At 37.3% G+C, this 27,721-nt stretch overlaps 1 protein-coding gene across 4 annotated transcripts in view; it reads left to right on the top strand.

Moving 5' to 3' along the window:
- Positions 1-27,721, top strand: part of JPH1 (junctophilin 1) — an 84,258-nt gene that overhangs the window by 40,406 nt on the left and 16,131 nt on the right. For all 4 annotated transcript variants that reach the window (XM_065053829.1, XM_065053827.1, XM_065053825.1 and 1 more), the window contains exon 3: positions 12,534-12,652. In XM_065053829.1, the coding sequence (XP_064909901.1) occupies positions 12,534-12,652 (119 nt within the window). The remainder of the gene's footprint in view (positions 1-12,533; positions 12,653-27,721) is intronic.

Genomic DNA, 27,721 nt, shown 5'->3' with positions numbered 1-27,721 from the left:
ATTGTCAGCTAAGCATAACATGAGACCAAATTCCATGTTCAGTAGACATAGATCTCATCCACAGATATAGCTGAAATTCCAACTATTGTTTGTTGGGGGAGAGTTTTTCATTATTGTCATTATTTTGCTAATTATCTAAAATTAGGTAACCTTTGAATTACCTTGCACTGATCATCTTGAATTATTAAATTATTCAAGGAAGCATGTGTTTATTTTCCCTGCTCTTCCAGTGGCTCTTGAAGAATGTCCTCCATTCCTCCTTTAAGCACCCAGCAACGTAGGCTTTAGCAGAGCTGAGGCAACACTGACACCTTCCCTGTTGCTGACCTTCGTGAGACTCATAAAATAAGGTGCATATTCAGGTAGAGGTGGATCTGTACAGACTCTAGGAAGGATTTTGGTACACAACTTGACAAGATAAGTTGTTGCTGGGTCTTTTTAACCCAGAGAAGAGAAGACTCCAGGGAGACTTTATAGCAGCTTTCTAGTACTTAAAGGGGACCTATAGAAGAGATGAGGAGGGACACTTTATCAGGGGGTGTAGTGATAGGACACAGGATAATGGTTTTCAATTGAGAGAGGGCAGATTTAGATTAGATATAAAGAAGAAATTATTTACTATGAGGGTGGTGTGACACTGGAACAGGTTACCCAAAGAAGTTGTGGATGCCCCATCCCTGGGAGTGTTCAAGACCAAGTTGAATGGGTCTTTGAAAAACTTGGTCTAGCTGAAGATGTCCCTGCCCATGGCAGGGAGGTTGGAACTGGATGATCTTTAAGATCCCTTCCAACCCAAACCATTCTGTGATTCTAAGATAATTCATCCAGCCCACAGGCTTGTTCCAGGACACTGCCTGTCCCAGGATTTATCAGCCCTTTCCCTGCCATGACGTATGCCCTCGACATGGTGAGTCTCTGTTAATGTCCTCAAGAAAAATAGCTGGCAAAAATATTTTACTGTCACTCACTAGTGTTTCAGACCTGTACAGTTATGACGGGCTGCCAGCCACATGAATTGCTGTAGTAGCAGCAGTTATACCTGTAGTATTATTTACTGAAGACATGAACTTAGTTGGTAATGTATATTAATGCCCAGCACTTCTGGAAAACACTTCCATGTGTGTGCAGCACTGCCATTCGGTGCGGGCAGAGCAGATCTGGTGCTTCTAGCAAGCTGTGGTAGTCCTGCTTTGCAAAAGGGAGAGGACCCAGCTTGTGGCCCTTCTCTGATACTTGGAAATGCCCAGAGATCTGCAATTTAGGCAGGCAGCTTATTTAAGATAATTCACTGGGAGGCTAATTTTTGAGGCTCAGGAATTGCCTAACAGGACACCAGATCTCAAAATTGACCCTTAGTAGGAACAGCTTTGTGGTGGGAGGGGGAGGACATGGTATTGCCTAATTGAAAATTCTTGTCTTACCAGCTGTTCCAGTGTCACTAGTCATGAGGGTCAATAAAACCCATCAACCTTTAGATAGATCTGGAAAGTCTAATAAATCTGTGTTAGTGTGAACAGAGGGCAAGACATTAGGATTAATTTGTGGTTTCCTTCCTCTTTTGTGGCACACGGAAGTGTTTACACTAAAATTCTGCTACTGGTGACTGAGAAAAGAAATTACTTGCTTTCTGGAAGAGGCTGGGGGAGAATGTCAGGGCTCCAGACAATCACTGTAGTAAAGAAAAAAAAGGAGCAAATAGACCATGACTAGCTCTGTTCAGAGGGTCTCAAAACAGCACCCTTCATGAGTCTGCAATAAGATGTTACTCTCACAAGTGGTTACTGCTAAACAACAATGAATCCTCAACGTTACCGTGCAGATCTGCATGACTTCAGCTGAACAAAGCAGTCAAGGGATGCTCTAAGCAGGAACAAATAGGCTGCTGTGAGCTCTCTTTCAGCAGTCTCTGAGTGCCATAAAAACCTTTTGAGCATCTAGGCAAGATCATCAGCCCTATGGGAACCAGCAGAGAGCAATGTTCCTGGTTTTGCAGATTTTCTGGTAGCTGACAGCATAGGCCAGTTGTTTATTCAAATCGTGTGTTATTGGCAACATTGTAGGTAACTACAGAGGGTAAATATATATGTATAAATTTACTGAGGGGAGCTAAAGTATGTGAGAGAAGATTATTTTTAAGCTGCTAATTGCATTGGTCATTAACCCAGGTTTCACATTCCCTTCATGCTAGAGACAACAAAACCTATGAAATAGCTGTCACCTGCTCTATGTCTGAAATAATCTGACATTATTTTCAATCTGCAGTGCTCTTCAATTAAGAGGAATTCGATGTTTACAGATGGAAGGATAATTAAAGTCTTTGCCTGTTTATACTGTTCAGTCTCTTGATGTTTAATGTGTAATACGGGCAGCTTGATTCATATCTGCCAGCCTGGAGACAAGTCAAATCACATACAGCCATCACTATTCTTGAGCACTTGTCTTTCATGGAGAGTTTAGGCCTTTTGCTAATTAAGCTGTTCAGATATAACATATCAGGGGTTTTTTGTTATTCATGTATTTCTGTGAATTTTTTAACAGTTATCTTTAAACATGTCAGAAAATTTGTAACAACTGAAAATGGAAGAACTAATCCCAGAATGGCTCGCTAGACATTTTTCTATCAGTACTATTTTTCTAGACATCTGGCACCTGATTGGGGAACAGAAATGAACCATGCAAAGAAAGATAAGCCCAAGTCCGTTTTGGCTGTCAGACTGCTAAGGACACAAAGATTAAATTTAAACACATACAGTTAATGCCTTTAAAAGGATGAAAATGCTGCATTTTTGTTTCCTCACTAGATTTTAATGCTCAAAGATATTAAAAGGACTGTTAAAAAACCCTAACATTGCCACAGATTATTTGAATTCATATCAATGTGTTCGTTATTTAAAGAGCTTAATTACACCAATTTTTTGTTATAAATACATAAAGTGCAATATATATCTCATAAAGATTTTTTTTTCTTGCAATTATGTTCTAGTTATTTTTTCAGTCACCCCAAAACTATTATAGATTGAAACTTTATTCCATGGTCAGTGCATTCTTTCTGTTTTCATTTGTTATGGAGATTTCAATTCCATACTATGATTATTATTATGAGAAAATGGCAGAAATTAATGCGTGTGTTACAGCTTTTAGAAGAGACAAATAAGCGCCAAGCCACTTCGTCTGCAGTTGTGGCTTTTTTCTTAGTATATTTGAGTCCATGAAGTACAGTAATAAAGTCTTTGGATTCAGATACTAGAACTGTAATAAGTTACTGACTGCCAAAGTCGCTTAGGAAAAGCAATAATCATAGTCTTATAAGTTTTTATGATTGGGGAGTTTATCTTACATTTTTTGAAGCCAGCAAAACTCACAGAGTTTTAGATAAATTTTCACATTTTTCCTGTAATTAACAGTAATGTAAATTTCATGCAGCCAGTGTGTTGCAAGTGATATATATTATGATGTGAAGAGAGATCAGATACTGTTTTTTTATTATATATTTTGCCCTACAAATACCGTTTTATTATTTGCTAAAAGATATGTAACACTGTGGACTTTTTTGCCCTAAAATTTAAAAAAAATATTATCCTTAAGACACCACGTCAACTCTGTATAGAGACATTAAGAAATACAGACTTTGTCAAATATGATGTTTTACGTAGTTTTCCTGAATAAGTTTACTGACTAATAGAGCTTCCAAGTTTTCTAACTAGAATTATCCTAACAAAAACATAATTTAAAATGTACTGTTTTCTAAAAACTGGCATTTGATTTAATATTTTCTAGGGGGTTTTTTGTATTTTTACAAGTAATTGAAAGTGGTAAAAATCAGCAGAACACCAAAAAATGTTAAGATAGTATTTAAAATCAGGAAAAAAATCCATTTTGATACAAAAATAATTCCTAGTTTCTTGCTGTAAGCTGTTCTTATTTTTCATCTAGCTGTATCCCTGCGTGATGATTTTTGTTGCTTCCTTAGATGTGGAGTCTAGAATAGCTGCCAGATACTGGGGCTGATGATAGCAGTTGTCATACATACTGTTTTATTTCATTTGTCCCATATACAGAATGATTTTAAAAAGTGTGGCAGAGAGGAAGTGCAATGCACTAAACATCCCTTAGAAATTCTCTAGGCAAATTATCACAGGAGTCCACATGTTCCCATTCCTTGAGCAGGCTCGCCTTCTCTGTGCCGAATCCTTTTTACATGGCATTCTCTTTCCTTGAAGCTTATGTTTTGTGATGAAGGGATCTGCTTTTTCTTTTTTTTTTTTTTTTATTCACTTAACTATGTCATCAAGCACAGCTGAAGCTCAGGCGTGCATCTAATTTTTTATGCCTCCAGCTAGATTCAGAAGCACTCTCCAGTCAACCAATGTAATTGGCTTTGGTGATTGGAAACAACGTTGTTTGCAGTTATTTCTTCACCTCTTTCCAAAAAACCTCCTGTCTGCAGGAATTAACATTATGGGGCCAAGAAGCTGCAAAAAAATATTGGTCACTACAGAGACTCGGTAAGAAAATAGGATAAGATATAGTCTATTCTATAAAGTAGGATAGGATATAGTCTATCCTATCAAGTAGGATAGACAAATGCACATGAAGATTTACCCTTTCCTCTAAAAGTACATGGCACTTAGTGACATGAAAAGATACTGGCAGCGAATCACTGGCAAAAATGGGGAAAAAACTCTATGAGCATAGTATACAGAAGTGTATTTTGCCCAGTGTAAGTTTCCTCACAGGAAAACTTGTTTTCTGCTAGAAATGGTGCTGCTTAACTTGCTGAAATTGAAGACTGTGCCATCTTCAATATTTCTGTGCCAGTGCTAGGTTCGAGTACAATCAATAGGAAAGCAAATCTTCATTCATTCAAACTCCTGACAGAATTATGGATAAAATTGATTAATCACATGAACAGCCAGCTCTGTTATCCAGGGGCAGATTATCTGGCATGCACATAAATAATTCCAGGCTAGTGGGACATGAGGTTAGGGAGAATACCATCTAGAAGGAACTTTCTCTAGTGATGCTTAACAGCAATTTAAAACCATTTTTTAAATTAAAATATCTGCATTTGAGACTTTTTCCAGACAGGTGAGCAAGACTGAGGACCTGAAAGACAGACTAGGGAAATTGAACAAATCTGTCTCAATTGCTAAAAGTGAATTTTCAGGAATACCTCCTTTTTTGGCATGCTATCCTTCAGTCACCTAAAACCTTTCGGAACTGCTGAGTACGCATGTGACTAGTATGTTACAGCAACATGTACCTTGGCACCCCTGAGTTCCTGAGTGGTTCTGGTTTTATTGATGTGGACCATAGAGGCCTAAAGGAGAATGCAAACAGGTTCTGAATCTTGGCGTAACAAGGCAGCTGATCCCTCAACAAACATATAGATTGGTGTTTGCCATAGGACTATACGTATATTTGTAGGACAGCAGAGCACGTTAATGCTGACCACTGCAGGAGTCGAACAGAGGACCAAACTGCACGTAGTACAAGTTTCTTATTTTTAATGGAGTAAAAGAGGTGTCTTCAGTGAGATGATCAGAGCACTAAGGTCAGATGTCTGAAATATCTCATGTAAACACCCCTAAATCATCTAATCTCACTTCCTGTAAACAAAAGACCATGTCATTTTTTTTCCCAGAAAATGGATTAAAGAGAACTTTTAGTACACTGCCTAATACAATTTTAAAGACTTAGAAAGATCCATCTTTTTCTCTGTAAACTATACCCTAAATGTTTCAAGATTGACTCTGCCCAAATTCAGCTTCTAATCATTGAACTGGTTACGTCTTTATCTGAAACACTTGTCTTCCCCAGTTTGTCTTCCCCATTTTCCACTGTCAGATATCTGTGTATACACCATGATATGGCTTCTCAGTGTTTCTTCAATAATGAGTGGATATGAGACTCAAGACCTTTAAGTTAAAACACTTGTCTTTTTAGAACCTCAGTTATTCTGTGGTTCTGACATTTCTTTTTCCTTCTTGAGACATAGATGAGCTGGGCATTGTTCCATTAGTGGTTTTATGGATTCTGGATTGTGTAGAGCAGCAAGAACAAATTCCTGTTTATGCTCAATTTTCATCTCTTCGTGTATAAAGACGACATTAACCCTCTCTTTTGGCACAGTGTGTGGGCCTAGCCCATACTCCTTCTGTGCTACTTTCCATTACAGTCTCCCATTCTGGCTGGATTTTTTGCTTCCAGTGTTCCATTTCAGTGCAGTTAAATGCAACAGGGTTTGGAATGGTTAGCATTGGACATTAGGTTACAGTAAAGTGTCCTTTTTGCATTTGTTTTTAGGGGTGTTGTTTGTTTGTTTGTTTAATCCAGAAATTGCATAATCTTGCCAACTCAACCATAGTATGTTTTAGCTTGTATTGAGACATTATAAAAGTAAAATATTGAGCAACTCTGGAGCAAAAAACAGTTCCTTAGGTAACAGGGATATCAGTCCTTTTCTTTGATGTCTTCTGCATTAAGCTTCAAGATGTGTTTAGCTTTTAGTCCATTTTGATGTGTCTTATTAATTCTAAGTAATTTATGCTGCTATTTAATTATGTTGCCATAGCGTACAAAATCAGAAACCTTGAAAGCAATCCAAGTAGGTTAAATCAATGCAATCTAGATAAGGTATAGGACCCATCATCCTTATATGTGTATGAAATATTTGGCAAAATCTACTCTCTGTTAAATCATCATGTCTGGCATTATATGCTATTAGCCTGTAAATCTTTATGGATGCAGATGTAGTTTATTTATGTTGTTGTTTATGCCCAAGACTGACATCTGGCTAACCAATCATCACCCCCAGGTTATTTTTTCAAGTACTGAAATCAGGTTGGCCATTTGCCAATTGTAAGCAATTACCTCAGATTTTCCAGAGTTGTTAACTGAAGGTTAGTATTTTTTCAGTTCTTGGAATATGAGTTAAGACTGAAAAAAACTGAGGAATGGATTTAAGCTGGGAAGGAGGAGGAGTTTTCAGAAACAAAAAACATTAGGCAAGGTGATACAGATCAATGTGCCAGCAGCATGTACATAATAGATCGGGTTTTAGTTCACTAAATAAGGCTTTACTGGTAGTGCCAAGGTAGTTCAGGTCCTCAGTGAAGTCAGTTCACAGAGAGAGTGACTGGTGGAAACTGGTGGAAATCCAGCAAAGCACAAAGGAGATTGCTCAAGTAAAGCACTTTGAAGATATTTTTTTTTCCTTTAAGTTCAGACTTCTTGATTAAGGTCATATATCTCAATTGGTCAATTCAATCTGTAGTTTAGGAGCACTTTAAATTCCTCACTGACATGAAGCTCTCATATTGCAATACCTGTACATCAGCCTTTTTCCTCTCCCTGTATCTCTCTGACACTCCCATTTCTCACTGGTATTCAATGACCTACCCTCACTTCTGAGGAATATTACAGCAATGAGTTACTCTAAGTGTTGAAGCCAAGATTTCTGGGGTAGCTCTACATAGTTGTGCACACCTGTATTTTTAATCCTACAGTAGCAGAATATTGGTTTTCACCTAGTGTTATCACTGAAAGAATCTGAGGAAGATGACTAGCATATTTGATAAATGCCCATCTCTCACAGTGTCAAAAAAATGCATAGATGCTAGATTGTTATCTTACATTCATTACTGATATATCAGAAGAATATGGAAATAAAATGAGGACAAGGAGAAAATGAAACTACCAAAGAATGATTCCTTAAAATGTTCTTCTTCCTTCCTAGCTCTTCTTTTCCTGGAAATGCAACTGATCTCTGTGGCAATTTTATCAGAATTTGGCTGTGCAGAATTGAGCCTCTGAAAGATAGAAGGAAATGTAAAAATGTTTGAAAGTTTCATAGCTGGGGGAGGGGGGGGAAGAATATTCTTTCCTTTCTAGAAAAATCACCGAATTTTAGAATTTTGGAAGATGGGATTGTTTTTTAGAGAATTCCAGTGTCAAAAAGGATGATACAGATAGAAACCCACAATATGTAGTGTTACTTAAGCAAACCTGATAGCTGTCATTAATTAAATATATCTCTGAGAACTACTTGTAGGTTTAGCCTTTACTGATCTTTTTTTGATAATATGAAAATCTGTTAATAATAACATTGTTAAGATTATTAATTTAGGATAATTTGTTAGGAACATAATTGTGTTTCATACATTTGGCAAATAGAAAGCAGAGAAAATAATTTCTATCATTTTAAGAAATAGATAGCAAGCTCTTGGAAAGCTTTATGCTGGAATCACTGTGTTTAATAAAAGCTGAAAAATGAAACAAAGTAAACATATGTTGCTTACATTTTTAGTTGATTCTGAATGAGGCAGCATTACAAGTGCATTGAAGGATACCACGGAATTACAAAATAATCTGGAGAGTAATAGACAGTTCTAAATTAGGTTTAAATTTAGATGAACATTATATAATGCTTTACAGACACATGGCTTTACATATAAGCATTGTTGCTGCAGAATGCTAGATAATGTTGTTTAAGCTATTCAGCCCTCAATAGTCCTCATTCAAGTCACTTTTCAGACATAAGTAGATAGCAATCTGATTGTAGTATTGCTGGAAGGGGAGGCTGCTTGTAAAAATCCTGACTCTGTGCTTATAATCTTTGGAGTGTAGCTAAGATGATATATATGTTTACCTATGCAACCTAACACAGAAAAGAAAGTTATCAGTAGTGGTATCAGTTGCCCCACAGTCTAGAAAGCTTGGGCTTCTTTCAAAATCAGACCCTGATATAAGTCCAAATAAAATTTCTAACAATAGCAAAGTTTTTCAGTTAACCATTGGTCTTCCAGCCCTCGCTCACTGGCAACAGAGACGGGTAGATACAGGGACTCCGCACACTGTCACTTGGCATCGACACTCTGCATGAGCTGTAGCTGTGGGTTCCTTTTTCATGGAAGTGCGGTTTGATTCCTGCCACAGATACAGCTTAATGTTGTCTCTGTCTTTGATTGGATTTACCACCACTGTGGACTCATTAGTTAAGTGGTAGATTGTTCCTTCAAATATGGATAGGTTTTGTTTTAAACACTTTAATTTTATGTTTGTTTGAAAGCTTCCAAGCACGTTTGAGACATCACATTGAACGGTAATGGTGGGATGATATTTTCAAGTAGATACACAGGTAAAAACACATGTCAGTTCAAAAGGAAGTGTTATGTGTTACAGTTACTGAGAATTATTTTTTACAAAGAACTGCCTGTGCACGTAAAAGAAAAATCATTAAAGTCTTGTTGTTGTGGGTTGGAACCTGAATGCAGCATTGCAGAGCCGGTCGCTGGTTTTCCCATACTCTTTTGCAGTCCGTGGGTTGCTGCCTCCTTCCCTGCATAGTTTCTGTTTTGCCTTACTGGAGAACTGTGTGGAACAGTACACAAAGCCTATGGCAGTCTTTTTCTTGGCTGAGGGAGAGGAAAGGAAATATTTTTTAAGTTTTCTCTTTCAGAAGTTCTCATGAAGATTTCTTGTTCCAGCAAAAGATGTAGAGTTCTGGGGTAAAAAAAAAGCAGTTCTCAAATAGATGGTGGACATTCAAATGTGGGTCGTTTTGACTTGATATATTGTAAGCTTAAATTTCCATTAACAATTACTGATAATAAAGAAAACTTTGAGACTTTACTGTGATGAAATTACTTCAGGAACAAAAGGTAAAGAATGCTTTTCCAAACTGTGTAAAGCATAAATGGAGCAAATGGATTATATTTCAGTGGGGCTACCCTGCTTTGATAGCTCTCCCTTATAAAGATTGTTATTTCAAACGAACATATTCCTCCATAGTCTCTGATAATAATGCTGTGATAAGGTGGGGATCAGTGCAAGGCAGAATAAAATAAGTACAAACAAAATGTAGTACCAAGCAGCAGTAACTGTAAGCAGGTATTTTGAAAAAAATACAGTAAAATCAAGTGTGGAAATCAGAGTAAAAAAAAAATTAAATTAAATAGCAATAGAAAAATTTAATCTGGCAATTACAACTAAGTATGCAGAAAGTGAAAGATATGTCTGAATATGCAGTTGCAAATTGAGATAATGAAGTACACATTGCTGAAGTTGGCCAGTAAAGCATCCAAATGCCAAGGTGATAAAGAGCAAATAATGAAGAGCCTGTGTTCACGGGTGAAGCATGGTGCTTCTGCTCTGTGCAGGTGCATCAGCTCTGCCGCTTTCTCACATTGTTTTCACATTCGCCAGACATCGTGGATGCTGCTGAGGAGGCCATCAGGGAGGTGTCTCAGCACAGCCACGTGCACAGAGTTCTGCTGGGTTGGCCGAGGGCCTGCACAGGAGCAGAAACGCTCTTCTTGTGCCTGTTTGGTTCCAATGCTGCACCATCTCACAGTGACGGTGCAGCACTGAGGCTCTGCTCAAGTGTGTCACTGAGACAGGCCTTGGCAGCATTCGCCTCAGAACAGTCGCTCCTGTTCTGCTCTGCTGAAACTCCCGAGTGTGAGTACAAAAGGGGCAGAATAGCAGGAAGTGCGAGTTTAAAAAAAAAAAAGGTGAGAAGGCAGCCAGGGAAAGCAGTGCTAATTTACCTTCTGTTCCACTGGCTTCTTCCTGCTGTGACTTGCTTCTGCCCAGCTTCATGTGACAAATTTTCACTATCTTATTACTCATGTCATCAATTCCTTAACTAATTGATACTGGATGTTTGGGCAGGATGTATGATTCGCTTCTTGGATATAATGATATAGAAGATTCACAAGCACCAATAAATAGCTGTACTATCCTGGCAGTATGTTTTCGTGTTGCTGGTCATTTAGTATATTAGCTTTTAAAGCATCTATTGTAGTAGTGGCAATAGTATTAGACTATTTTTATATGGGAATAGTCTGGCTGTTCTATGATCACAAAAGGATGATCAGTGTCTAGTTTATCTATGTGCAGACTACATTGTCTCACAAAGCAATGTCCCAGTGCTAGGATTGCTTCATTAAGTTTATGTTACACAGACATAATTATGCAGAAGCTAAGAATAGCTCATCTAATCAAAAATATTGATTATAAAGAAAGAACGGGTTTGATTACTGTTACTAAGCAAGCACATACTGTACAACCATTCATGAACAGTGCAGAACACATATGGGATTATACGGTGTATTTGTTTTGATTAGCAGTTTCTTACCCCATCATGCTTATTTGCTTGTTGTCTTTTTTTTTTCTCAAAGACGTGGAGGGACTTGTGAGAAGGCAGAGTGAGCTGATATTTTTCCAGTAAATTATGACAAGCTAAGCTTTGAAATAACATTCAATATTTACCACACACACATTTTAGGGAGGATGTAACTTAAATAAATCTTCTTCAGGCACCACAGATGAAACTGTCTATGTGGGTTTTTTTATGTCTGTGTTTATACTAGTACCCTATGGGATTAAACGTCCTCTCAGAAATGCAAAGTCTGCTGTACTGTTAATCTCTTGGTGCTCATTCTGGTTAATGCTAACATTTAATTCTTGCTTTGTCTAAAACACAGAACTCTTCTTCATTCCTCAAAAATAAAACTGAATTTTTACAGCTAAACTGTTGAAAGTTTTCATTTATTTGTTTGCTGTAGATCAGTATCACCAGGCACATGAGATAAAATTTGCTGTTGCTGTTGTCCTCTTAGCTAACTTTTCTTACTTCAGTGTCAGTTTTCTACTAGAACATTATGAGAAATTTCCTGAGATCATGACATTTAATACATCTGGATTAGAAATGTTATTAATATCTCTACAGGCTCAAAAAATTCTGCCAGTTTGCCATGCTTACCTTCCCCTCCTTTCTAATGAACCATTTCATAGCTCTAGGCTATGTGTTAATGCTATAGAGGCAGAGAGGGATCACTGCCATCAGGAATTTCTAAACAGATGACTGTTTAAAAAATGAAGTGGGGAGGGAAGATGGGACAAGCAGTGATGCAATCCTGCAGTAACACAAGTATCAATTTACACAGGCTGGAATCAGAGGCACTTGCACAAGCTGTTCTCAAGTCTTTTTAGGAAGTAGCAGGAGGAAAAAAGTGAAAGTGGAGGGCAGATGACTTTGCGGAAATATTCCAAACTGTTGTCTTGACTTCAGAAAAGTTGCCTTTTCAGATTGCTTTGGATTTGAAATTCAGTGAGTTACAAGAATTTAAAACTGTTAAGTCTTCCTTTATACAAATGCATATTGAAGCATCAAACACAGTTTCCATCTCATTTCTTTCCAGCATGGAAATTAGAAATTTTAGTTAAAAGCTTGGGCTGTGAACTGTGTACCTACAAGTAAATGTGATAAAAGGATAAGCAGGACTGAAGAACTGAGAAGAATAATGTGTTCATTCTGAAATAGTTTCACTGATTTGCAGTTACAGAACTGAGAAAAAGAATGTGTTGATTCTGAAGTACTTTGACTGATTTGCAGTTACTCACAGCAAGTGGGCATAAGAGTGCAGTATGGTGTATGGTAGCTGAGGACAGTAGTCCTTTGCTCTCACATTATTGATGCGTCTCATAAAAGACTCCTCTGCATATAAACTATTTTCTACTCCGTACAGAACTGCACATGCAAGAGCTAAAGCTGATGCTGCGGATCAGGCTGCTCAGGCTGCTCGCCAGGAATGTGATATTGCAAGAGCAGTTGCCAGAGAACTTTCACCAAATTTCTACCAACCAGGTAATTCGAGATTTATTTATTTATTTATTGGGGGGGGGGGGCGGGATGGCTATTTGGTTTTTTTTTTTTCTTGCAGTGAGAGGATTCTTTGTCAAGTTAAAAAGTTGATTTTGTTTTGAACGTTGTCATTCCTACAGGAACAGTAGACATGTGTAGGTAACAAAGAGCGTACATTGCTGAAGGAGATTTTGTTTTCATTTTGTAATCATTTGGTGACTATTGCTTTCTATAAAACTGGTTAAGTATCAAAAAGTCAGTATCAAGCATGCAATTTTGCCTCAAAGTAATAGCTTCTCCAGGATGGTGTCAAAGATAGACATCAGAGGACATAAATCAGCAAAAAAAATGAGTTATTTCTGTAATGTGCTTATTAGGAGACAGATCCTTAGCTTTTTTACTGATCAAGGGAATTCTTGACAGTCTTGGTTAGCCAAGGCCTGAATTCTGGAGAATGCATTGCCATTACACATACGTAACTTGTGAGGGAATCTTGCTCTGTTATGCCTGTGGTGCTCTGTGAAACAATAGTCCCATACTCATGATATCATAGAATTAAGTCTATGCCACCTGTATCAACATTGCAACCCGTTTTCACCTCTCACATGGTTTGGAAAGCTGCTAAAGAAATAAGCAAAGTGGGTTTTGTTTTTCATGTGTCTTTCCATGAGGTTAATATTTTTGTGTACTGCTCTTTAGCTCAAGATTGGATAGATAAAATGGAACTCCATTTGCCAAGTTAATGTCTTTTCATAAGTTTGTCCTTTCTTTCACCTGTCAAATGAGTTGAGTCAAATCTTGTTATTACTTTTCAAGGACTTGTCTCCAGTTGTGTGCTAATATAGATTATAGCTCTGAGATTCATTTTCACCTACCATCATCTTCTGCACATCCTTGTTTCAGACACAAACCCATTTATTCTCAAATGTACCCATATGGTGGCTGCAGGCTAATATCATGACCCACAAAATCACAGAACAACATTCTTCAACACTTTCTAACAACCCACCTGTTTCCTTCAATTTTTAGTATAGATGGCCACTATATATAATTTGATACTAAATTGTTAATGTCAGCTTAAAGAATACTCACTTCTTTCTTTATTCCTACATATTTAGTTGTAGAGAGAGCAATCTGTGTGCTCAGCAGAACTATTTCCAGTAGTAAGACTTTACTAGTTTTAAAATGGTATTAATAGGTACCCTTTCAGTGTTGAGAGTGACCTCAGTACAACCTCTCCTGTGGACTTATATTACTGGCCTATACTTACTCCTATGATACCCAAGTCTTTTTCTTTCTTCATTATTTCATTCTTCCATCAACTAATGAACTCTTAATTTATAGTAGTAGTTCATCTTACCAGTCCTAAGTTAAGAAGTCATAAGGTTAGCCATGCAAAGAACTAATAACAGAGACCCTGTCACAGGAAAGCTTGATAGAGAATAGAAGAGGGAATTAAAGCATTTGGAATAAGAGTATTTTGAAGCTGCCAAACCCTTGAAATAAAGAAATGGCAAGAGTACTTAAGAGAAAATGCAAACATCTGATGGTGTGAAATTTGACACCAAGAAATCCCCCAGTTCAAGAATTTGTTAGGTGTCTTTTTCCTTCCTGCTGCAGGATGTGAAGTAGCATTGCTGGCAAATTTGCCTGAGATTTGGGGGGAGAAGGTCCAGGATTCTTATTTTCCTGTCATTTAGAACCTTTATTCCAGTTATGGAAGGGTAGAGTTTGTATCTCTTCCCCAAATGCAGCAGTGATGTAACAAAACATTTCTTAAAGTCTAGTTACTCTGTTCTGTGTGTGGAAATGTCTATCGGTTAGCTAGCTACCTATCAAAAGATTAATAGCTCTTTTGGAGTCTAGATTTTAAATTTCCTCATTATTTTCAAGATGGCCAAATACAGCATATTTATACATGGTTGAAAAAAGATCTATTCCCATTGCTTAATTAACTTTAGGATGACAAGATGTTAACTGAATTTCAATGATCCCAAATAAGCTGCAGCAAAACACCAGATTCATACATCCTGGTGATCCTTTCAACTAATATTATTATGTCAGAGATACTTTTCTATCCTCAGTGTTCATGTTGCCTTTTTCAGATACATTCTTTTCTGAGCGGTACCAGTTAACCCTGAGACTCACTTGTACACATACTTGCTTATTTAAATATTTTCCGAGCATCATACTATGAGTCACTGGACAATGTTAGCACTAGCTTTTGTCATTTATGGTAATCAAATAGATAAACATTTTAAATATTTACACTCACACAAAAAGCAGTAAATATCTGCTTTTCAAATAGCATTTTTTGTATGATTAAATGAAAACAAGGTAACCATTATTGCTTCCTAATAACAACATCTTGGTTTTCTTCTGTTGCTTGAGCTTTGTGTTTTTACAGTACCTTTATAAGTTTCTGTTAGTGCTACTGAAAGGTAATGATAAGTTTGTATCTCAGTCTCTGAAATTATAGTTAAGAGAATGCTTTCCATTGTGCTAAATTGTCTTGAAAATAAGTTATTGTGGGAAAGTATAATTTTTCTCTCATCGCTTGAACTGCTTAGTATGGCAGGCAAGCATGCTATCAGCAACAAATACATGTATGTAGTATATGAACAAGTCTCTTCAAAGAAACAGGGGAAAAAAGTGAAATACAAATACCTCACTGTAAACAGCAGTTAAGCATTTTTTTTTGTCTTAATGAGTGATCTCTGCATTACCTGTGGCCTAAGTCCTTTTAAATATTTGAAAATCTTTTGATAAAGCTCTTAAATTTCAGATTCTTATAAAGCAACCTTCTGGGCCATATAGCCTAGTATTACACACAATTTATAACTACAGTGAATATTCATCACTCATTGTAACATGACAATTCTTACTTCTCAATGATTTTTTCTCAGATTTCAATTGTGTGTTCATTAAGATATTCATTGGAAGCTGCCAAGAGGTTCTAGCTTTGTAATGTAGTTTAAAAGGGGATTGAAAGCAGAACAAAGTGGTGGGAAACAAAGTAATGTTCAACAGAAGAGAAAAATAACATCAGTCTGAATCATGAATATTGAGGTATGGTAGAAATCTTGAAATTTAGCTTTCCCAGTAGCAGATTACCTTAATATTTGCATATAAGGAAAGCAAGTGTGATTGGAAAGGCCAGTGCCATGGTGTAAGGACTTAAAAGATTACAGGGAGCTGTTTCTTCTAAGCTTGCTCACACTAGTCTCGGGCAAGGCTCTGCTTTTACTTCTGCTGTAACAGAGATTTGGCTAATAATTAGTATCTATGAGGACGGTGTATCTTTGCAGAGCCCTACCCACCATGCTATACATGTTGTAGATTTAACAAATATTTCAGTCTCTATGGAGGCCATACTTTATAGTCCTTTTTATCAGAAAGTAAAACAAATTTAGAGAAATCCCAGCTCTAACCTGTTTGGTTCCTCCAGGCATCACTAAACTTGTAGATGTGTCAGAAGAGAGCATACCAGGACAGGAAACAAATGGAACCTGAGTCATATATTCATTCAAAGGAGTCATCCAGGGACAGTTTAAGATTGTATTTGCTTAGAGAAAAACAATAAATACTGTTTTGTGTCTCTTGCTAAAACCTAGAGAAGAGCAAATGACTAATGGAGTGCTATATCAAAGGTGTAACAGAAAAGAAAAGCTTTTGCCTCCCAGGAAAAAGGAAGAATATTGTTCTATGCTTGCAAAAGATTAAAGGATGCTTTGACATTCTAAATTCTACACGCCATTTCTAGGATATAGTCTTGTAAACTATGAGGAGGTAAGCTGAAGTATGAACTTTCACAGACTGGACAGCCATACCATAATTGTCTGTGTGCATATGTATCCTGCAGCAAACTAATACTGCTCTTTCATTCAGTTTGAATAAGTAACATTTGATTAACTGAAAGAGGGGCAAAACTACTTTGCTGCAGGGTAAGAGCAGTTTGAGCACTTTACTATGGAGCAATTGAGGTCTAGAAATTCAGATCTGAATTGGTTTACGGAGATCATTTGTCAGGTCAGCCAGCTGCCAGACAAACATACATGGCTCACCAGAACAATTCAGCCAGCCTTTGACCTCCTAAACAAGGCAAGAGGGAAATCAAGAAGCAGTTTATCAACTGACACTCTTTAGAGAGATTGGCAGAATTTGTTTAGGTGAAATATGTGAGCAGAGAACAAAGATTTTCTAATGAAAATAATAAGAATTTGTCATATTTTTTTACCAGCATTTTTTTATGTTTAGTTACTGTTACAGCATCAGTATTCAGATGCTGAACATCACTTATTTCAGAAATAAGCATTTTAAACTTACAATAAGGCAATTTATAATGGCATCTAATGCCTTAAAGGGCATTCCTGTTTTCCATTATCTTTTGACCAGTGGTGGATGTCTGTAGCCACGGAAGAAAACACATCCTTCCCATCTTCCTCCTCTCTGCCATCTCCACCTACTCCAGTTCACAAAATGCAGATTCCATATGGACAGGAATGTGAGATTTCTGCCTGATGCTAATTAACTGGAATGTACTGGCTAAGTGCATGCGGACCACACCAGATATTTTTATTTAAAAAGCCAATTACGATGAACATTTTGCCTGATTAGAGTTACCAGCCATGCCATCAGTTTGTGCCTTAAAGCATACGGAAGCTCACTAGTTATTCTTAGTCATACAAGAGCCTGTTCATTTTCTGAAACCATTCAGCATACGGCTTGATCATCCTCACACAACTGTTGTCTAGATTCTTTCTATGGCATCTTTCCTCTACAATTTATTGCTTCCATCCTATTTCTATGCAACTTTGGAGAAGCCAGGGCATATAGAATTATCCCAAGGCACTTCTGTTGTATCTAATAATCAAAAAAAGAAGGTGCATTAAAGGAAAGATAATTTGAAGTCACATAATCAAATTATTTGCTTTAGGGAAAAAAAAAAAAAAAAGGGCAAGTAATTAGTTCTGAGTAAATTAACTTTTTAAAACTAACAACCGAGAACAGTTTCCTGGAGAGAGAGAAAGCTGCTGCAGTCACTGTGTATTTCACAAGCCTTCATTAAGTACTGAGCTAGTTAATTTGCATCTAGATAAAACTTCTGGTTGCCTAGTAAAGGCTACAGGATCTGACTATGAAGCTAGCCAGATAGCCAGGCAACTAGCCTGGACTAGCTTTGGTGTTGTCTTGGCTACATTGCTGCCTTGAAGCTGCTTCTTGAATTCTTGCTTAGGTATCTGAGTGCCACCACGGCAGTGTTAATTACAAGAATAATCTGGAGAAAGAGATCAGTGCTACCTTAGAGTATTAGTTGCCTCCTCTCTCCTGTACACAATTATTCATTTGCTGCCAAAAAGAACCATTCCTTCCAGGACACAGAACCTGACCACTGTTGGCCTGCACCAATAAATTTCTATATTGGTCTGTTGTGGTGTCCATCAGCCAAGGACAAGATGGAGTAGACTATCACATGGGAGTATTATCACAGTGTCAACATTTCCATTATAAATCCTATTTATAACTGCATCATAAATATTTGTTACATGTTGGAATTCAGCTAACAAGGTCTGTACTGTGAGAACGTTCCTTACAGTGCTAATTTTCACTAGAGTGTGGTGATTTATTTTGAAAGGATTTTATTATACTAGTGAAGGTTCAAGGTATGTTGAAAAAGGTTAGGTTTCTCATGCTGTTTTTCTGACATGCTATGTGGGTTACATTACCACATTTCTACAGTTTTGCTAGTTGGAGTGCCTTGCACTACTTGACCATGAGCAGCTGACACCTGTTGTGGGCTGTTTTTGCTGTTGTTTATATAGGTAATGGGGATGAGAGATGAATTTCAGAGGGAAGAGTAGAATATTAGAGAAAAATAATCTCTGCTGCAGCATTCTACGTTTGTCAAGGCCAGAGAAATAGATGGCTAATATACACATCACTTTATTCAAATAAAGTCTGAATAATATTCAAATAAAGACTTAAGACTTTCATAGAAGTAGAGAGAATGTAGACAGAGAACTGAAAAAAGAAAGATGTTTTGCAGATTATACACTTAAGTAATGTAGTATTGTTCAGGATGATGTAGATCATGCTGGGAATTTGGAAGAGGTGAAAATTTCTACCTATTAGTCTTGTAACAGTTTTTTACTCAGATCATAATCTGAGCAGGAGTCAAATCTGGAACTGAAACGCAGCCAGCACAGAATTGGTAGTTGAATTTTTTTGTATGGTGAGGTTAAATAGAATGAAGATTGTGAAAAGAGAAAGTGACCAAGAACAGAGTAATCTGATATGATCTTCCTTTAAAGTATAGTTTAAAAGTGAAAGAAAAATAAGGGGGAAATAAAAGGATAAATCACAGAAGTTAACAGAGGAGGAGAGTTCCAGAAGAGGAGAATGGCTAATGGTGTCTGATACTGAGATATGACTAAGAAATCAGCAGAGGCTCCTCAAAAAGTATCAGAGGAAGGACAGAAGGTGTCTTTGACAAAGACAGTTGCCAGACTATGAAAAATATGGATTTGAAGAAGAGGAACCATAAATGCATATTGGAAACTTAGAATTTAGAAATGAAAACTTGAGTGCAGAGGTGAAGGTGGAGAAATGACACCATGTAAGGTCAGAGTGGTAAATGGCATGATGAGAGGTTTCTCTTAAAATACAAAAGGTCAAGAATATTTTGAGAGAGAAGCCAGAATAGGATGGAAGACTAAGCAGAATTAAATGAATTGCTGTGGGATTTTAGTTCTGGCATTTCCAGTGCAGCAGTAGGTTCTTTTAGCCCACTTCAGACTCTGAAGTTTCTTAATTGATTCCATTGCTAGATATAAGGAATTAATTTTGCTAGAAGTGTGATGCAGCTTAATGAATTCTGCCATGTTTTCATGAATACTGTTACTCAATACTGAAAAATTCAGGATTAACCTTCTACCCTCCAAGAAAATTCATAAAACCATGTGTTTCAAAAGCAGTAAATTTTACTCCTGCTTTTGCATCTTTTCAGGTTCATAATTTTGAGTGTTTTTTCTACAAACACAAGGGGATAAAGGCAATTAGTAGAAAAAATTAAGTCTATCACTGTCACATAATGATGAATCCCTTTAAAATACCTAGAGTTTAAGTAAAGCAGTAATGTGTAATAAATCTGTGTCTAGAATCAGTGGAGTCTAAAACTGTCTAGTGATTTCCATGTTACTTTGCCCATCTAAATCATTCAGATGTAATTTCAGTTATATGGTGACATATATATGTATTTCATGTCTTCCCAGTGTTGAACCTTATTGACACATATTCCACAGGCATAAGAAGTGCTGACATCTAGAACCTAAGCCCTCAGTACAGATCTTAGGGTCTGCTTTTTCTTTTTACTTGGAAGAGTGGAAAGGCATTCAAAGAAGAACAGTGAAGACATTGTTTCTTTGACAAATAAGGATTTTAAAAGACCCAAAAGTTAGAGATCTTTGGCAAAAATTTTCACTGTTATTAAATTTACCAAAGAGCAATACCCTTGTATTGAAAAGTAGCTGACAGCTATGAATGATGTTTTTCTCCTCCTCCTAAAATCTCTAAATCATATGATTTTGTGATTGCTTTAAGTTGTTTGTGGAAGTGGACGCAGTTTAAATCTGAAGCTGTTTGATCCGTATCAGCATAACAACTACTCTAATTTCAGTACTTTCTAATATATATGTAAACCTGCATATGTGGACAGATGGACCAGGAGCTTGAGGGTTGGTTTGTATAAGAAACTTTGTTTAAAATTGTTCTCAGTGTGGGTTATCAAATTGTGAAAAGACCATCAAATGCAAGGAAGAAAAACCTACTGCTTCCTCCATAGTCGTGTGTGGCCCAAGAAGAGGCAACATATCTGCTACAGCTTTGACATCCTATTACCAGTCTCTTACTGGGAACTGTGATGCTTATGTTAAAAGTTATGGTGTGAGATATGACTTGTATGCAAGAGGTGAGACAATGAACAAGAGAACAATGAACAATGAATATTAAGAGCCGTAAGTATTCTGGTTTTAATGTAAAACATGACTGCCAAGCTAGTTTCAGTTTTGATCATGAACTTCTCAAACATAGTGTATTTTCCTGTTTAGCTAAAAGACAAGTCATGATAGTTACTGATCTGTAATGCTTTGAAAACATGTGTTTAGATAGCTTTCCTGTCTGATTCCAATTGGAATCCTGGAGGTTGTTGATGAGAAGGGAAAAGAAAAGAAAAGAAAAGAAAAGAAAAGAAAAGAAAAGAAAAGAAAAGAAAAGAAAAGAAAAGAAAAGAAAAGAAAAGAAAAGAAAAGAAAAGAAAAGAAAAGAAAAGAAAAGAAAAGGGAAGCGAAAAATAGCAGGGACAGAAAAGCTAGTAAAATTATGAGGAATTTGGTAGTCATCTTATTTGAGTCTTCACTAATGACTAGCCAAATACCACAGATGATATGTTGCATATTTGTATAATATGGTGAACAGTGTACTTAAATTAGTTGGCAATAGTGAAGTGGTATGTTGCGAACACAATCCAGAACAGAGGAAAACAAAGTTCTCAGTAACATTCCACATATAGCTGTGAATGCTGCCATTTACAGCAGTGATTGCTCACCAAATACAAGCTAGTTCTCAGAATTATCAGACCTAGTATTTAAAATGAAGACAGAGACTTGTTCCTCAGAAGTGCTCCGAGAAGTCATTAAGGGCTGACAGACTCAGCCAGTTGGAGATGAGATGTGAACCTGCTTCTGCTGAGGTCAGTTGCCAAATTCCCATGGAGCAGGATGATAGCCATGCACGTGAAATGGGATACGGCAGGAGAAGCAGCTGATACCGTTCCAGGCTACATATACAGAAGAAGCACGTCATGGAGAAGACTGGTAATGGTCCTTTCTCTGCATGAGCCCAGTGATGCTGAATTTGAAATATTGTTTGTAACTTCAGGCATCATCATACAAGAAAGATGGGGACTTGCTCGGATAAATGTAAAGCAGTGTGATTCTTCTGGGTAAAGACAGCTATTATGCCACATGAACAGTCTCTTTATATATATATATATATATATATATATATATATATATATATCTACAAGTCATGTCTTCAGAGAATACGCAGTTGTGATGAGAACAGTATCACAGCTTTTCACTTCTGCCCATCCTTTGTGATAGATATAAAGGAGCTTAAAGAACACTACTGCTGCAGTTAACATTTGCTAAATTTTCCAGTGGATTTTTTTTCCCAGTTTCCAGAAAAAGGTTCCCATGATCAGAGGTTCATGTACCATTCTTAATAATAGCAGTAAAATATACATTGATGCTAGGCTTCAGCCTCTCTCATGCTCCAGTCCAGCTTGGCTGAAGTAAAGTAAGCTCTACATTTTCTGTGAAAAAGCTAAAAACTTACCTTCTCAGTTATCTCACACTAAACAGCCTGCAGACTCAGAAGTATTCATGTAGATTATAGTATGTGAAGCTGGGAGCCTTCACATTAAATACAATGTGTGTGTATTATTATACCTAGCCTGGAAAAATGAATCCTGTCCTATATACAGGAGTCGTATGCCAACACCACATAATCTTATCAATTATTTTGAAGTCCTGTTAGAATTCACCAACAGAGTTTGATAGGTAAAGAAAGCCTTAATTAAGACAACTGGTCCTGAGCAACTTCCATGTCTGTAAGCTGATGTCCCAGTGAGGTGGTAGAGCTGCATAACACTCATAGAGCAGTTTGTCAGGAAGAATAAATCTGTTAATTTTTTTCTGGTGGTAATGAATCCAAAAGTATAAGGGCCTACATACTGCAATCTACTATGGAGATATAATTGTGAATTTTCTACCCTGTTTTATAAGTGTCACAGCTGCTTTAGTCACCTACTAAAGTAGTCACAGAAATGGAGTAAAGATTGGATTTACAGTCAGAATAAATACATTGTTCTTATTTAGTGCAGACTGCAGGCAGTTTTTGAGATTCATTAGTCTATTCTTTCCTGCCTTCAGATCCTTCCATGTGTAGATGTCTGCTCAATAATGATGCACTTAGAAACCTTTTGAAGAAGAAAATCCTACTTTTAGGGATCGTTTTATCCTTAACTATTTATCAGGGAATACAAAAATACTGTTTAAGTATTCAGGTGTGATAATAATAGAAAAACGCTTATTTCAGGTTTGGAGGGACTGATAGGAAGGGAGAGAAGAGGCAGTCTGGGTTTCATACAGATAGGAACTGCATTAATATAATATTTGTGTTTTATCAGCCTACTGCTAGACTGATGAGTTTGTGATGTTGCGTGAGATTTGGATTGCTTGGTGGAAGTCTGTTTTCTTTTATGTTATCATTTCTGTCCATGAGCTTGAGTAGATGTTTTAATTTTTTCAAGAAGTTTCTACAACATTGTGAGATAACATAATGCCGTATACTTTTCAGCTAATACCTGTGAAATGTAGAGACTAGCAGGAAAGTAGGCCGTTCACAAGCCACCCCAATAGCTCTCTTGTGCTGTGTAAACAGCAGAGCAGGGTAAGCATAGAGGCATGAGAGAACTAGCCTTGGATTTGGCCAAAGTGTGTGCATGTCCCTGTATGTGTGGCTGGTAAATAAATAACTCAGCACTCTTGATCTTTGTCTAGTCCATTACAGGAAGTGTTTGATGTGGGTTTTGAGAAGGCCCTGTCATTTTCATTGATGTCAAAACCAGGAAAATAAAGCACTGGCAGATATTTTAGAGATGGTAGATGGGTATTGTAGCATAACTACTTGGAAATTGTTTGTGATCCTGCACAACACTGCTTTCTGAGCAAAGATAAAGAAAGCAGTTGAAACACAAAGATTTGTCTGGGGTTGTTCTACACAAGACACTTAGTAAGCAATTTCCACCAGTGATTGCCTGTTATAGGTGCTTATCTCTGCTTAGCAAGAATAGGTTGCATTTAAGACTGCCTGAAAACCTTCTTGTATTCACTGATTCTACCTTTTAAAGTTACTTCTAGGTGAAAGATTTGCATATTCTGACTTCTGCATCGCTGAATGATTATGTGACTTTGTCAGATTATGGCAATAACATAAAGATAGCACAAAATATGATATTGTATTATATTTTTAGGTCATGTTGGTAGGACATGGTTTGAAGGACAGCAGGCTGCCAGGTCAAATCACAACAACTCCAAAAAATAAATACATGTAGACATAATTCTCCATGATGTTCATGGATCTAATGGGTGAGAAACTGTTGGCACATGGTAGTTTCAGTGTTGCCTCCAGTGCAGTAGGAGAGAAAAGGCTACCAGGAGTAGTACTTGCAGAAACAGCAATGTTAACAACAGCTTGGGAGCCCCAGAAGTCCGAAGTCTAAGCTGGAGAAACTTCAGCAAAGTAAACGTGTTTTCAAGGGGGGAGGCGGAGAAAATGCAGCGTTGGTAGTGAAAGTGAATCAAGAAAGATGAAAGAAAGATCAAGAAAGAAATCATCCCAATAGTAAACATTATAGAGGGTGTTTCAAAAGATGGACCCAATTTGGAATCACTGTAACTAGTGAAATTGGGTCCATCTTTTTGAAACACCGTGTATTTCAGGATATTTTTTTTGATTATGCAAAGCATGCAGTCTTATCCCTCACTTTTAGACAGAATCACAGAATGGCTGGGGTTGGCAGTGACCTCTGGAGATCATCTAGTCCAACCCACCTTATAGTTTGCTTTCCTATGCAGCCATGGTACTTCCATGTTACTGGTAGTAAATCCAAGCAAAAATAACAAGTATTGTAAGGCAGCCAAATGGAACTTAAAAATTAATCCAGGTAAGATTTTTGATTTATTCCTTGCTAGAGAAGCTGCTTACTAGCATTTAAAATGCTGATCAGACATCACCAAAATGCAGTTGCCATCAGAGGCTGAAAGTTAAAGCAGGCATCTTGTAAGTCTCAACAGGCAGTGTCAACAATCCCTTCCATTTCAATTCTTCTCTCTCTTCTGTGACAAGCTTTATTTTTAAACTTTAGCAAATGTGTTATTTTTTTCCGTAAAGCATTCTCAAGTGCAGTTAAGGAGAGCCATTATTCCAGCTGGCATAACCAACTTTAGATGCAGCCAAAACAGGGCAACAGGGCCTACATATGTCATTTTGAATTAAGGAATTATTTAGAAACATATATGTGCATCACTAGGAGTAAGGCATTTCTTTCTTGGGAAATCCAACTTGGCAATCAAGTCAGGTGCCCACTGACTGTCTGAAAGCCAGAACTCTTACACACCTTGCTGCACATTGACCCAGCCATGAGGCAGCTGTACTGTTCCATGTGCTATTGCTGGGGCACTGTATCTATCAGAAGGATGCTGCAGACACCTGGGTTGATAACCTCTTAAACTACCATGTATAAGTCAGGCAGAAATGATCTCTCAGAACCCTGTGCCTCTTTAAGCACCCTGTGTTATATCCCATCCATTTTTTTATGGCTATAATCCTAAACCTTTGATTTCTAGTTCTATTTAGTCCCAGTTCAGTCTGCCAAGATGGCAGACAGGGCTGCCAAACATTACTAAAACCACAACCATAGCTCTGCTCTGCTGAATTTATCAACGTTTTACATGTGACATTGCCCAGCCCTCCCTCCATTCATTTGGGCTGAATTCAAGCCAGCCACCTAGCAAGTAAGAGCTTTTTTTTCTCCAGTTACCAATACAACCTTCAGAAAAATAAGAATAAAACAGAGGAAGTACTAATGACATTAATTATAGTTCTTTCCCCCCACACCCATCTCCATGATGAAGCAATAATAAAAAACCCTGTCTTTCTAAAATTTACTGAATATAGTTGTTTACAGTTTCATAATGACTCATTGAATCACTTCTTTTAGCAAACTGATAAATGATTATTTCTATTTCCTTCACCTACAGTTACCATCCCAAATGCTGAGGAATTATTATAGATGTCCTATCCTGCAAAATCCGACCTGCGGGAAAGATCCTATATGAATTGATCCTTTAATGGATCACCAGGCTTTCCAAGTTGTATTAATGATCATCAGAGCAGCAAATAAATCTTATTATGAGAGCATAGATATTGTTGCCAACAGTGATACTTTAGAAAACCGGCTAATTTCTCAAACAGTGAATAGCAACCTCTAGTACCAACACCAAACTACATATTTCCCTTTTTTAGTACAGGGCATTTAAACACAAAGACTTTTGCTTCAGCAGTATGGTGCCCTGGATTTGTATTAGGATATAACGCGAAGTAAGAAATGTCCTTGTCATATACTGTTTCCTTCTCTGGATCTTTGAATCCTGATTCGAACAGTTCTCAGCTTCTCCAGGAAGATGACCTTGAAGAAGATACGTGACAAACTTACGGCCAAAGCGCTGTGTTGGCTTTTGATTACTCAGAAGACTAGCACTCCATTCCTAGATTTGACAAAGGCTTCCTGTGCAACTTGAGGCTATCACTTTACCAAAGCCTTAGCAAAGCTTTAAGCATGACAGTGCTTTATTGACAACTGACCACTGAATTCAGAAAGATTATTCAGAGGAAGCATTTGTTTTGGGTCATGATTTCCCTTCAGTTTAACTCCCGCATCTGTAAAGCAGTCTACTGGTATAACCTTTTTGCTGTCTTTTTTATTGTATTTATAGATTGTCAGCTGTTCAGAATAGTAATTCTCTCTTTTTTATTGAAATGTTCAGTATTTTAGTAAAAAGGGGCTTCCAATCTTGCAAGGTTTGTGTTTAGACTGCAGTGTCCTGATTGAGCAAATAGCTTTGATTGTGTCCTCATTACTCCCCAGACAATGGGTAAACCTGGCAGTAAAGACTGAGTCTTTCGACTCACAATGCATATGTGTAGACAAAATTAGGGAGTGAAGTGTCTGCTTCATGAGTGGAATATATCTATAAGTGAAACATAGATTTTCCTGTAATCACAAAATTATAATGTAATTTGTTACCTGGGTTACTCTTTATATAGCACCGTATACTTGTTAACTCCTTATGTAGCACTAAATATAGTTAGGTTACATCACATAATGTCTACTCTAGTTTAAAAAGCAGAAATAAGCACATGCTTACCTAATAATAACTTCTAATATACCTCAACATTTAATAACATCATTTCAGCGTCAGCAGTACTTTAAATGTTATATTCTGTAAATATTATATTCTAGAGCCGGTATTACTGTCATTGCAATCTTTTTTCCTTTCAAAAGACTGATAAAATTGTAATATTAAATGCTTGCTTTTCCTGAAGTGTAAAAATGATAAGGCTGTGGGGACAAAAGAATAGAAGAAGTATCTTGAAAAAATTATAAGATGTTTATAAAACTATTGTTAAAGTTGGGGATTTTTTTCTTAAGGAGAAGCCGTCTCATTATTATTACTATTATTATTATATTTTAATGGAAAAATTGCATAGATTAAGAACCTAAATGCTATTTCAATATATTAAATAGGTGGTTTTGCCATGTTTTTAATTTTCCTCTGAAAAACAGAGAGGACGTGTCTGAAGAACAAAACCAGCCTCTACAGTAAAGAACACATCAACCTCTAGGTTTTAAATATAGTTTTGCAAGTTATGATGACCTAATTAAGCATGGTCTCATTGGTAATGCCATGTAATTCCCAAATTAGCGTTTTTGCACAAGCCATATAATTACAGTGCCTTTCATCCAAATCACTTTTGACTGATTTAAAGGTTGCGGCTGGGCCCTCACAAACTGGAGGGGGAGGAGGGGAAGGAGGATCCTCACCTCTTGTGCAGCAGCCAACCAGTTTACAACTGGGAGTACCAATTCACCACAGGGGCTGGAAACATCCAGGTGACAAGGCTGCTAGAGTCGTATAGGTTGTGCTTACCTATAGGGTCCTATAGGAACCTACTTCAGTCACATAGAGTCAACGGTGGCAGGACTAGGCATCCTCTGTCATATTACATTGAGAAGCTGTCACCTGCATTGCCTCGTGTCTCAGGGTTAGCTCAGAGAAACCTCCTCTCCCAAAACTTTTTTGCTGCTCCCAGAGGGCAGATTTTCTAGTGGAGTCCTAGTGGAGTTTCCCACAGCATTCCCTATAATTAGGAACGCATCTGACACTGTGA

The sequence above is a fragment of the Columba livia genome, chromosome 2 (genome assembly GCF_036013475.1).
Source record: "Columba livia isolate bColLiv1 breed racing homer chromosome 2, bColLiv1.pat.W.v2, whole genome shotgun sequence".
Classification (NCBI taxonomy): domain Eukaryota; kingdom Metazoa; phylum Chordata; class Aves; order Columbiformes; family Columbidae; genus Columba; species Columba livia.
This window is presented reverse-complemented; position numbering and strand designations above follow the sequence as displayed.